Source organism: Ictalurus furcatus, chromosome 17 (assembly GCF_023375685.1).
Source record: "Ictalurus furcatus strain D&B chromosome 17, Billie_1.0, whole genome shotgun sequence".
NCBI classification, from domain to species: Eukaryota; Metazoa; Chordata; class Actinopteri; order Siluriformes; family Ictaluridae; genus Ictalurus; species Ictalurus furcatus.
In genome coordinates, this window is record NC_071271.1 from 10630915 (window position 1) to 10644412 (window position 13498).

The following is a 13498-nucleotide window of genomic DNA, read 5'->3' on the forward strand; positions in this document are numbered from 1 at the left end:
AAAAAAAAAACCTTCTAACTGTACAATTTATCTTAATACTGTGGTGCTCAGTACTCGTGCAGATAATGTGTGTCTAAGTAAGTATTTCATTGCGTATTGTACACTTTGCTTGTGCACATGACAATACACTTGAACTTAAGTATAATGTGTGCAAAGCATGCTGGGATTTAAAAAAACCTTCAATGACAGAACAGCACCACAGAAATAATTTTTGAGCACAATAACACAAAGCCAACAACAAGGCCAAATGACTATAAAAATTAGTATACACAAACACACCTACTACAAAAGCAAAAGATTCTGCTGCACAGATAAATACCAACAACCCATATTTTCCCTGAAAAAATGACTTAATCATAATTGTAATTTGTGTTACTTTGTAGATTTGTGGGCCTATTTTACATTCCATTTAAAGGGTGTTCAATTTGAGCTCTGGACAGAATTTCCACAGTGAAACAGAGTGTTAGCCTAGTGGGGAAAAATACAACATATAGAACAAATAAATAAGTAAGAAGTAACATTATAGTGATATTTGCAAGCTCCAGCAGCTAACATCAGTCTATGAACATAAATATTACAGCTATAGAGAGAGGGGGTACATTTAAAAAAGCATTCAATCCATCCATCCATTTTCTATACTGCTTATCCTACAGGGTCACGGGGAACCTGGAGCCTATCCCAGGGATCATCGAGGACCCTGGACGGGGTGCCAATCCATCACAAGGCACAATCACACACCCATTCATACACTACGGACACTTTGGACATGCCAGTCAGCCTACCATGCATGTCTTTGGTCTGGGGAACGAAACAGGAGTACCCGGAGGAATCCCCCGCAGCACGGGGAGAACATGCAAACTCCACACACACCAAAGGGCAGTGGCAGGAATCAAAACCCCAACCCTGGCGGTGTGAAGCGAACATGAAAACGACTAAGCCACTGTACGCCCTGTAGTACTAAATCATTTTAATTGGAAATACACAAGTTATCTGGAAGCCTAAAACTATATTGTATTATGAATAAGAAAAAAGATATCAACATATCAATCAAAAGCATATTTGTATAATACTGAATAAAGTATAATGTGTAATGAAATGGTGTAATTCAAAGCACATGATTTTTAAATTATGGCCTTGAATGTTGAAAAATAGTTCAAACAAACAAACAAACAAACAAACAGAAAATAAATAAATAAGTGTGGGTGCACAGGGGCTTGGTGGTTAATACATTCACCTTACACCTCCAGGGTTGGGGGTTTGATTCCCGCCGCTGTCCTGTGTGTGTGTGAGTTTGCATGTTCTCCCTGTGCTGCAGGAGTTTCCTCAGGCTACTCCGGTTTCCTCCTCTAGTCCAAAGACATGCATGGTAGGCTGACTGGCATGTCCAAAGTGTCCGTAGTGTATGAATGGGTGTGTGAATGTGTATGTGATTGTGCCATGTGATGGATTGACACCCCGTTCAGGGTGTACACTGCCTTGTGTCCCATGCTCCCAGGGATAGGCTCCAGGTTCCCCTCGACCCAGTAGGATAAGCGGTATAGAAAACGGATGAATAAATACGTGTTTTGTCGATTATAGTTTTTCAGCAAGGCTTTGTAGAACTATTGCTGCTGTAATATGACTAACCAGCAGATGGCGCTGTGGAAAATATGACCACATTGTTTAACCAGTGTTAAAAAGTGAAGAAGTCGCTTCAACGTTAATGGGAAATAAGCTCACTCAGTGATGAGTGCAACAGTTAGCGAGATAAACGGAGAAACTGTCATCAAGATAATCCCTGTTACTGCTCATTGAGGTAAATGTAGCTAACTTGTACAGTCCAGGATATTACATTTCAAAGGATATTAAGTTAATTATCTGGCCACAATGTCACGGTGTTATGTGTTTTTGAACGAGCTAATTATATGCAGTAGAACAACAACAACAAAGAATTGTTAACCCTCTGTTGTTTCAGTTGAAAGGTATTTAAGTGGTTCTCATTCTGCCTGGTCTGTGGGAGAAATTCAACACCTTTACGCGTCCCAATTCGCCTACTGTCCGTACTAAATAGTATCCGAGATTAGAGTTTCTGTGTCCCAAATGGTAGTATATCTAAATGAGTATCCCAAAGTTACCCGGATGGTCTACTACTTCCGGTAGATTTTCGAATCCGTGGACACTTTTTCAGCTAACTTTGCCCAAATACAAGGACACATTTTTAGAGAGGTGTAAATGAAATGTGAAAAAAAGGAATCAAGGGAATGATAAATTAAATGATATACTGAAGACACTGAAGACACCAGTTGGTTAAGTTTAGAAAGTGGAAATTTCCCCCATTTGACCATTATGCATTTCTTCATCTGCGCAACTGTTCGGGTCTTCATTGCCTTATTTTGCGCTTCATAATGCGCCACACAATCTCAATCGGAGACAGGTCAGGACTGCAGGGAGGCCATGTTGGCACCCACACACTTTGCTTACGCAACCATGCACTTATAATCTGGACAGAATGTGGTTTGGCGTTGTCCTGCTCTGGATGGCAGCATATGCTGCTCCAAAATGTGTACATGTCTTTCTGCATTAATGATGCCTTCACAGATGTGCAATTACCCATGCCATGGGCACTGACACACCCCCATACCATGACAGACGCTGGCTTTTGGACCTGACACTGATAACAGCTTGGATGGTCCTTTTCCTCTTTGGCCTGGAGAACACAACGGCTGTTTTGTCCAAAATCTATTTGAAATGTTGACTCGTCGGACCACAAAAGACGATTCGACTGTGCTACTGTCCATCTCAGATGAGACAGAGCCCAGTGATGTCTGCGGCAATTATTGGGAATAATGGTGATTAGTGATTTGTTAATGGGAACAATGTGGTGATTGGTTATTGGGAACAATGGGGATCGGTGATTGGTTATTCTGAACAATGTTGATTAGTGATTCGTTAACGGGAACAATGGGGTGATTGGTTATTGAGAACAATGGGGGTTGGTTATTGGGAACAACGGGGATCGGTGATTGGTTGTTGGGAACAACGGGGATCGGTGATTGGTTGTTGGGAACAATGCGGAGCTGTGATTGGTTGTTGGGAACAATGCGGAGCTGTGATTGGTTGTTGGGAACAATGCGGAGCTGTGATTGGTTGTTGGGAACAATGCAGGGCTGTGATTGGTTGTTGGGAACAATGCGGAGCTGTGATTGGTTGTTGGGAACAATGCAGGGCTGTGATTGGTTGTTGGGAACAATGCGGAGCTGTGATTGGTTGTTGGGAACAATGCGGAGCTGTGATTGGTTGTTGGGAACAATGCGGAGCTGTGATTGGTTGTTGGGAACAATGCGGAGCTGTGATTGGTTGTTGGGAACAATGCGGAGCTGTGATTGGTTGTTGGGAACAATGCGGAGCGGTGATTGGTTGTTGGGAACAATGCGGAGCGGTGATTGGTTGTTGGGAACAATGCGGAGCGGTGATTGGTTGTTGGGAACAATGCGGAGCGGTGATTGGTTGTTGGGAACAATGCGGAGCGGTGATTGGTTGTTGGGAACAATGCGGAGCGGTGATTGGTTGTTGGGAACAATGCGGAGCGGTGATTGGTTGTTGGGAACAATGCGGAGCGGTGATTGGTTGTTGGGAACAATGCGGAGCGGTGATTGGTTGTTGGGAACAATGCGGAGCGGCGATTGGGAACAATGGGGATCACTGATTGGTTATTAGGAACAATAGGGATCGGTGATTGGTTATTGGGAACAATGGGGATTGTTTATTGGGAACAGTGGGGATCTGTGATTGGTTATTGGGAACAATGGGGATCGGTGATTGGTTATTGGGAACAAAGGCAGTGCAGGACCGCACTAACAATCAAAAAGTCCTTAGATTTGTCGATATGATCCTTTTTAAATCAATTCACTAAAGTCTAAAAAGCCAACAAACCAAATCAAACCTAGTGCCAAAGTCACTAAATTGGCAAGAATGTTCAAAACTAGTCTGGAATTAGCCCAATGGTCAAAAAAAAATTTTTTTGATCAAATGGTTAAAAACTTTTCAAATCCAAAACATATCAAATAGGGTATTCACTTTCTGAGTCCATTTCAAACAGGTAAACCTCAGACCTAGCAAACCTGACAAATCATTTAGAGGAATTACAAACATTACAAGAGCCATGATTCATTTGTTTCATTTTTAATTCTGTTTTAATCACAATGAAAAATGTAACAATATGTACAATCAAGATTATATCGGTCTCAGTATGTTTAGTAAATGCACAGTTTGATATGAGTCCAGTCTGTTAAAGATGTCTCGAGAGCAGCTGGTGGTTCAGCAGGCCAGGAAGGCTTTTCAAGCAGGGAGATCTAAACCGCTGGCTTTCAGAATACAGCAGCTGAAAAACCTACAGCGTTTCATTTCTGAAAGACAAAACGACATCACTCATGCTCTCAAGAAGGACCTGCGCAAGGTGACTTGGAATAGACAATAAAACTTTTAAGCTGCTGGATATTTCCGTTTGTTATAAGTGTTCTTTTGCTTTGTGTAGAGCGAGAATGGAACACTGCTGTATGAGATCTTTGGCCTTGAGGGAGAGATCAAGCTGGCCCTGAGCAAACTGGCAGAGTGGGCAGCTCCTCGTCCTGTGGCTAAAAATCTCATCACCACTTTGGATGAAGTTTACATCCAGCCAGAACCTCTCGGGGTGGTGCTTATTATCGGCGCTTGGAATTATCCGATAGCTGTGACGCTACAGCCGCTTGTAGGAGCCATCGCTGCTGGTAAAGTATCTGAGCTGGCAGTTTAACAGTTGTGCTAATGAGGTAGAATTCTACTGTTTGTAGAAGAGATAATGTAATTCTTCATGTTCACCAACTGGAGAGATGCTGTTGCTGGACAAATCAAGTGGACTGACAAAAGTACGGTTTAAATACACAGTAGTGTATTTCTCCTCTCATGATGTCTTCCATATATTCTTTTCTATAGGTAATGCAGCAGTAGTGAAGCCATCAGAGGTCAGCTCTCACACTGCCAAGGTCATGGAACTCCTGCACATGTACTTGGACCCGGTAAAACCTTTTACAGTGCTATTACTACAGTACCTGCATGTCAATAATATTACTACATCTGTCCTACAGGGGGTCCAAAAGTCTGAGAGCACTAGTGAAAATGCTTCTATTTTGCATCCTTTTCTAATTGAATACAACAGTTTTCATTTCAAATGATATCATTGACGACAACAACTCGATTGAAAAGTCGAAGCTTTTGAAATATTTAAATGAATCTCTTGAGTTTCTTAGCTCTCGAGCTGGCATGGACTCCACAAGTTTGTGCAAACCCTTATGATCCATTTTAGATCAAATCCATCGGAGTGACCTCTGAACACGTTTCAGTAGAAGAGATTAGGCACAAGTGAAAGTCTGACCTTTTGTACAAAGCAGTTAACATGGTCAGTATCACACACTTGCTTATACTTAAATAGGGATCTAGAAATTGTCAAGAGTTTTCAATATCAAATATTCAAGATATTGAACATTTTCTTTCCTTGTTTTAAAAATTTCTGAGTTCTATAACCTTAAAAAATAAATAAATAAATAAAATCACAGAAAAAAACCCTCAAAGTGGTCTCAGACTTCCTAATATTCATAATATCATGCTTCCCCATATCATGCTGCATACATATACAGAACTGCATAAAGTAAAATAGATTGGCCATAAATGTCCTTGATTTCAACTAAAACGTGCATTAATACTTTAAGGAGATGTACCACGTGGTGACTGGAGGAGTTCCTGAAACCCAGGAGTTGCTGAAGCAGCGTTTCGATCACGTCTTCTACACAGGAAACAGCACAGTGGGGAAACTGGTGATGGAAGCAGCCGCACACCACCTCACACCAGTCACCCTGGAGCTGGGGGGGAAAAGTCCCTGCTATATTGATAAAGGCTGTGACCTCCGAATAGCCTGCCGGTGAGCTTTACACATCATAAGTTATCGAGGAGTCATGGAAAAATGTGTGTCATTAAGATTTCAGGTCATGGTCTGTGATAAGTGAGATAAGTAAATACACACAAGCCTTTATTGTTCCGCACTTAACTCTTTCTCACAGTACACTGAAATCTACTTATTGGACATTTTTCAATCAGCATTAAAGCTGCAGTATGGAACTTTTTTTTGTTAAAAATGAACAAACATCAAGTATTGAGCAAGTACATAAAAATTCAGTGTTCAAACCTGTCTCCTGACCTTACCCCAATACTCCGCGCTAAGCTTATATGATGATAATGATTTATTATTTGAGCCGTTGGGTCGGATTTTGGGGGAAACGTCAGTTTGACGTCGTTCGCCTTCACGTGGTTACGTCACGTCCGTAAACAGAATGAAGACGAGCCAGCTACTATATCGCGTGTGCGGGTGCTGAGGATGGTGGAGTGTTTGTAGCTTGTTCTTATAACTGTTGCTTACAATTTAAACTTGTCACCTAGATAATAGATAATCGAAATATATAAAAAGCAAACTCACAAAGGAAGAGTGATTGTCTTAACAGCGCTGGGTTTTCCGTGCTTTTCTTACATGCTTATGTTTCCATGTTCTCAGCCGCATCACATGGGGGAAGTATGTTAACTGTGGTCAGACCTGCATAGCCCCTGATTACATCCTTTGTGAACCTTGCATCCAAGACAAAGTGGTGGACGAGATTAGAAAATGCATTCAGGTTAGTACATACAGTATAATTTTACAGATACCTGTTGGTTTATGTTTGGACGTAACTCTTATTTAACACACCGTGTTCGGGAGTGGGCGAATGAGAGCCCGGGACAAGCAGATTTCGTGTTTGGGTTATTTGGTTGTAGTTGCCCAATGATCAAGTCGGTTTCAAGTTCACTTTATTGTCATTTCAACCATATACAGCTGCTACAGTACACTGAAACAAAACAACGTTCCTCCAGGACCATGGTGCTACATAAAACAACACACTAACCACATGAGACGACACAGAACTAATAAGATATACACATTTTTACATAAAGTGCACATGCAAACGTGTGCTGCTAACACAGAACAGTGCAATACTACTAAAACAGCACAACAGGCACAGTCAGTGACAGTGTAGCGCCGACCAGTACACAGTTTTAGTGTGGAAGTGTCCGATATAACAGGTAGTGCAGAAGATGCGTGCCAAAGAGTAACAATATAATTAAAAAATTATATAAATATAAACATATGACTTGATATAGACATAGCAGTTATTACGGTAGCAGCCAAGTAAAGTGTATAATAATAATAATAATAATAATAACCTTTATTTTATAGAGCACCTTTAAAAGCAGCTTCTCAAAGCGCTGTACACAAAATAAGCAGTACACAGAAAAAAAATTATTATAAAAGTTAATAAGAATAACAGCAAGAATAATAAGAAATATAATAAAAGTAGACATCAGCAAGTCAAATGCAAGTTTAAAAAAGTAAGTCTTAAGTTGAGCTTTAAAAAGGTCTGAGCTTCCCTAAGTTCAAGAGGAAGAGAGTTCCAGTGTATAATAGTAACAAGAAATTGATATATTTTTTATGATCTTTTTTATAAATACATTCGCAGCAAAAATGCAATAGAGTCCATGCAGAAATGTGCAAATATTGCAGTGGAGTCAATGCAGGCTCAGGTTCGGTTTAATAACCAGTAAAAGAGGAAAAAAACCTACACCTTATTGACTTTTGCTTCATTATATAGGTTAAAACGTAATGCGTTTAATGAACTTGCTGTAACTACTGAGCATGCTACATGTTCTGAACCCTGTTGCATTACACACATCGACCGAGACGCAATCTGGCTGGAGGTAGAGCGGGGTTTACTAGGTGGATTAAATAGCGTACATGGGCGACAAACAAACTTTTCAGAATCTAGAACATGAATAATATAAAAAGATGAATCTGAGCAAAATGAAGTGCAGTGTCAAAGTGTTAAGCTTAGTAGTCAAGTAGTCACAGTTAAACATATTGAGAGAAAATAAAGATGATAGCCAGAAATAAATTATGTATTTTACGTGCGATGCGAGGACTGAACACCACAGCTTACACCCACAATGTTGGCCAAGCACTTGTTGACTTTTTGCTGAGCATAAAAACACTATGATCATTAAAAACTTTGTTAGAAAAGGATAATGCACATATACAAATCTATTAATTAATCTGTACCACTTTTTAACTGAGTCAATCCAGGCAACCAAAAAATGCACACTGGAGCTTTTACTTACACTACCGGTCAAAAGTTTAGAGACTGAAATGTTTCTCATGATCTTAAAGACCTTTTGATCTGAAGGTGTATGATTAAATGTGTGAAATCGGTGTTGTAGACAAAAATATAATCGTGCCAACATATTAATTTCTTTAATTAGAAAACTAACATTTTATTTGCAAATAATTTTTTTTTTAAATGGATGACTTACAGCGAAATATTCTGAAAAGCAGCCAATAAGAGTCCAGCGTAGGTGTGAACTCCTTTAATACTGTTTAAAAAGCATCTCAGGGAAATTCCTCAAGAAATCGATCGAGAAAATGCCAAGAATACATTTCTGGAAATTCTAGGAATACTTTGAAGATGCTAAAATATTAAATTATTTTGATTTATTTTGGATTTTTATCACAACATAATTCCCATAGTGCCATTTGTGTTACTCCAGAGTTTTGACATTATTATCATTCTAAAATGTGGAAAAATACAAATAAAGAATGAGTGTGACTAAACGTTTGACTGATAGTGTACATGGTGGGCTTGCTGATAAAGTTTTTTTTTTTTTTTGTGGCAGGAATTTTATACAAACGATCCTAAGACCTTCACAGACTATGGACGCATCATCAACCAGCGGCATTTCAAGAGGATAATGGCTCTCATGGAGGGCAGCACAGTGGCTATCGGGGGAGGACATGATGAATCCCAGTGCTACATTGGTGAAAAATCTACAAATAAATCATTGTGGAGAAACTAGACTGTTTTGGCAAAACGTTGCTATGTTCACAGCACTAATTTTAAGTTTGCACCTCAGCTCCCACTGTCCTAAAAGATGTAACGCCAGAATCAAAGGTGATGCAGGATGAGATCTTTGGGCCTGTACTGCCCATCGTCCCTGTGAATGGACTGAACGAAGCCATCCAGTTCATTAATGAAAGAGAGAAGCCTTTGGCGATATACATCTTCTCTTCCAGTAAGAAGGTAAATGAACTCAGCGGTACTAAATAAGTAGCACGGCAGTTATACTTCTACTGTATCCTTCAGGCTTAACGCTGACATTTCATTACTAAGGTAATAAAGAAGATGATGCTGGAAACGTCCAGCGGAGCGCTATTAGCCAACGACTGCCTTGTTCAGTATACCATCAGTGACTTGCCTTTTGGTGGTGTTGGTAAGTATTCATGCTTATGCGCCATTTGATATTTTGAGTTGTTTTTCTTTCTCTCTTTTTGAATAGAAAACCAAACCCCATCGGTTTTGCCTTTTTCGAAAAAACCCAACAGGTAACAGTGGGACTGGTCGCTACCATGGCAAGTACACGTTCGATCAGTTGAGTCACCTGCGCAGCTGCCTCATTAAAGATCTGAACATGGAATGGCTCAACCTGATCCGCTACCCACCTCACACGGCCGAGAAACTACGTTGGGCCCGAATGCTCCTCACCAAGCAGGTGAACATGAAACGCTGGCGACAGTTGGCGCAGGTTGCTATGCTCACTGCGTTGGCAGCTTTTGTGGTGCAGGTATGCTTCACCTTCCTTCCCTACTCCCTGATTCCTTCCCCTGTCCGTCCCTAAAGAAAATAAAAATACCTGCATGTGTTGTCAAGTCAAACTGATTTATCTCACATTTAAAACAACATAAGTGTTGACCAAAGTGCTGCACCTGAGTCATAATAGGAAATGCATTAAAGGTGTTTTCACACTTAATTCGTTTGAGCCGTCCAAATGCTCTCGGAGCGGTTCAGCTTGTATATGTGAACAATCCAAGTGATCTCGGACCCCCCTAAAAGGACCCAAAAGCGAACCGTACTGAGACCACCTCCAGAGGTTCGTTTGTGGGTCCGTTTGTGGTTCGATTTCTTCTTGATATGTGAAAGCAACGCGGTCCCGATCCGCTTTGCGTTTCGTTTCGACATGTGTACCTGGAGGCTTGCCGTACCTGCAGCCATGTTCCGTCACTGCTGAAAACAATGCAAAACTTTTCACCATGTCAGGTCACAGTGGTTGTGTGGTCTCAGGAGGACAGCTGGACACTTCTTGAAATTTGGAAAGAGGATTGCATTAAACAGTGACTATCCTTAACACGTATGAAAATAAGTGTTTATTTTGTTTTCTCAAAAAATGAAGGAAAGAGGCTGTAACAGAACCACACTACAATGTAATGTGTAAAAGTAGAAAAAAAAACTACGACAGAAGTACATGAGCATCCATGACAAAATGCGTCAAAGTGGCGAGTCCGCTGAATTACGGATTCCTGTCCCTTCTTTGACAACTTGGATGAGATTTTGGATGCAAGCTGGGGTCTGAGTTCTTATGAAGTTGTGGTGTGAACAAGAAAGGGTCTGAGATCACTTTATTGCTGAAGAGGACCAATAAAATGAACCGGGTTCTCTTTTGAGTCCACTATATCGTGAACACCAAAAGGACTGAGGTCACTTTTCCCATTCTGGTCCACTTTAAGTGAACTGGGTTTGGTTCTTTTAAAACAAACTACATGTGAATAAGCAGCTAGACAGGGCAGATTATAGATAAGCCTGAGAGAAGAAATAAGTTTTAAGTGACGATTTAAATGAGTTTGTTGGAGGGGAGGATCTGATGGAGAGGGGCAAGCTAGGCCAAAGCCTCAGTGCCATCACAGAAAAGACCCTATCACCATTGGTTTTTAATCGTGACTTCAGAACGGTAAGTAACAACCGACGTGGTTAAGATTATGTGCTAGAGATCAGATTGCTGTGAGGACCATAAGAAAGCTACAGTTTGTTCCTTGTTGCTTCTGCTTTCTGTTTGCAGCTCACTTCCAAAGTTGGGCTACACAAAGAAATCATGCTCTGTTGTATACATGTGTATATGTATAATGACGATTAATCTTCCTTAGTAGTAGTATTAATGTGCTGATCTTTCTGTTAAAGAGGGACAAAATGATGGAATTATTTATGGGTGACTAGGTTACATTTGTGGAATAAATGATTTTTTCCCCCACCTTTATAAAAATGCCATGTCTATGTAACAACATTATTGTAGTGGCTTAATAGTTCCTCTTTGGTTCCTAATACTTGAGGGATTTAGTCAAAATACAATGGTGATTTAAATCAACATGAGATAGGGATGAATCATGAAGTCTGCTTCATAAATTGCTTGTAGTGTAATGTAACATCAGATTTATCGGTAACAAGGCTTATTTCAAGCATCATTCCTCTGCCCACACACCTGGGGTATGAATATTATTGCTTCAGGATTTTAAACAGTCCCTCCAGGATTTCATTATTTTGCGGTCGCAGAAATGAACGCACAATCAAGCAAACTCCGCAATATTCGGAGGAGCTCTCAGTTTTTCAAAATTACCGCAGATTTGCCACAGATTTGGGCCACGTGATGTCATCACAATGCGCATTCAGCCAAAGCACTATTCGATTCACATGCCTCGAACATGAGTACAGCTAAAAGTCTTTTACCAGCAAACCTCACTGTGAAAGACCGCGCGAAACAATTTTGTGCAATTGCGATTTCACCAATCGAGTAGTTTTCCACCAAACCCCCGCAGCAGAATCAAGCATTTTTGGTCTAAACAATCACAAAAAAAACTCCACAAAATCCTGTAAGGACTGTTTTTTGTTTGTTTGTTTTAAAAAGACATTCCCTGATGCGTTGCATCCTGTTTTCACGAAACAGAAATCTTCAGTGAAAACTCTTACAGAGTGAGTGGCTACGTGGGAAAATTCTCCACACTGAGTCTCTGTCCATTTGAAAGGGATTCACTGAGCTGGTCAAACACCCCCCACCCCCTTTCCTCAGCTAAACAGACCAAAGAGAATGAACAATGGGAAAATTACTGTCTAGGCATGACTAATTTTCTCTTTTGTGGCCAGAAGTCTTATGCTGTAATTACATCGGTGGGGGAAGCACGGGAAAAATGGTCAAACCAGGCTTTCTGTAAAACTTATGAAATGCTTCTACTGGTGGTACATTGTTTTATTTCGTTTCCTGTCAATGCGGGTCACGTGCTGCGTGAACTGATTTTAATGTTGTGTGTTTTGCAGAGGTTCTTGCGATAAGGTGGCTGAAAAGGAACACCAACAGTCCCATCCAGGCTTGTCTGGAAACTTTTTGGAAACTCTGGAAACTCTTTACTGTAGAATTAATAATAAAGAGCAAACGTGTAGTAGAACTTTACTTTGTAAACTGTGATTTGGAAACAAAAAAAGAACAGTGGGAAAATAGTAACCATGTGTTAAAGCAAGGTAGAAACATACCTACCATACATTTCGTATTACGGACTTTATCTGAATGTAAATCAAACAAGCATTAACTACTTCTATTATGCAATTATACACTATAATATAAGTATCTTATACAGGGTGTCCCAAAAGTCTCCATATATAGGGGACTATGTCTGCCAGCACCACATCAGTTGTGCCTTCGTCAGTGGATGTTTGTGGATGTTCGTGGATGGCCAACACTTCCAGTCTTTTTAAATTTGTTAATAAGTTTAGTGACATTAACAAGCTTACAGCAGCTTCCCAATCCAGCCATGAGAATGTTTTCAATACGTTCTTTTGTCAAAGGCATTCTTACAGGCTATTTGGGGGAATATAATATATATAAGACATTCTGCTAAAAAAATATTAATTTCCCCAATGTATGGAGACTTTTAGGACACCCTGTATAAATATCTTGTATCTGGATTGCATTTTTGATATCCCTTTTGGGGGAAAAAAAACCCTTATAATAGATTTAAAAAGCTGTTACAATGTGTATTTTATAATAAATATTTTTGGTAGGCACTGGGGATATAGTAATTGTTACAAATGTTCAGGATGTGTTCCTTATAATGTGTGTATTCGATGTAAAATATCCTTTCATCAACAGTCAGAATTCTTTGGAAAATAAGCTAAACTGTACAGTATTTAGAAACTCCAGGCTTGGCCTCAGTTTCCTTGTTAAACTCTGTACTGAATGTAATTCATGTTATATCCAGGGTAATTTGACACTTTTCTTAAGGAAGGTATGGACGGTATATTATTATTCATTTTATAAGAAGAATTATATAATCGGCTGTTCAATAAATCATCTAATTCGCCCTACATGTTACTTTGGACTTTGAGGTGTAAAGGGCAATTCACTCTGTGTTCATTTAGTATCTTGTGTGTAAAATGTAGGTCAAGTAATACAAAGTCTTGAGCTTTCTTTCTAGCAAAATAAAACTCATCTGGTGTGTAATTATTAGGCTTGTTGTGTGCAGTTTGTAAGTTTGGACAGTGTAATTGATGTGTTGATTGATTCAGTATCAGTTACAGTAAGGGCTTTGTGAGAT

The 13498-nt window shown here is 39.9% G+C and overlaps 1 protein-coding gene across 4 annotated transcripts; it reads left to right on the forward strand.

Moving 5' to 3' along the window:
* Positions 1 to 1690: 1690 nt before the first annotated feature.
* Positions 1691 to 13435, forward strand: aldh3a2a (aldehyde dehydrogenase 3 family, member A2a). Of its 4 annotated transcripts, none has more exons than XM_053647049.1 (11): positions 1691 to 1795; positions 4248 to 4435; positions 4514 to 4745; positions 4951 to 5033; positions 5724 to 5932; positions 6560 to 6677; positions 8764 to 8905; positions 9001 to 9167; positions 9258 to 9357; positions 9470 to 9708; positions 12225 to 13435. In XM_053647049.1, the coding sequence occupies exons 2-11, from the start codon at positions 4274 to 4276 to the stop codon at positions 12237 to 12239; spliced, it is 1467 nt and encodes a 488-aa protein (XP_053503024.1). In that variant the 5' UTR covers positions 1691 to 1795; positions 4248 to 4273; the 3' UTR covers positions 12240 to 13435. The 4 variants fall into 4 exon arrangements, with proteins under 4 accessions (XP_053503024.1, XP_053503023.1, XP_053503021.1 ...); XM_053647048.1 differs by having other exon boundaries at positions 4264 to 4435; positions 12225 to 13431; XM_053647046.1 differs by having other exon boundaries at positions 4274 to 4435; positions 12225 to 13429.
* The last annotated feature ends 63 nt before the right edge of the window (positions 13436 to 13498 follow it).

Coding starts and splice junctions, on each gene's coding strand:
- aldh3a2a (XM_053647049.1), top strand. CDS start 4,274: ATGTCTCGAGAGCAGCTGGTGGTTCAGCAGGCCAGGAAGGCTTTTCAA. Junction 4,436..4,513: donor TCAAGAAGGACCTGCGCAAG/GTGACTTGGAAT, acceptor TGCTTTGTGTAG/AGCGAGAATGGAACACTGCT. Junction 6,678..8,763: donor AGATTAGAAAATGCATTCAG/GTTAGTACATAC, acceptor TTTTTGTGGCAG/GAATTTTATACAAACGATCC.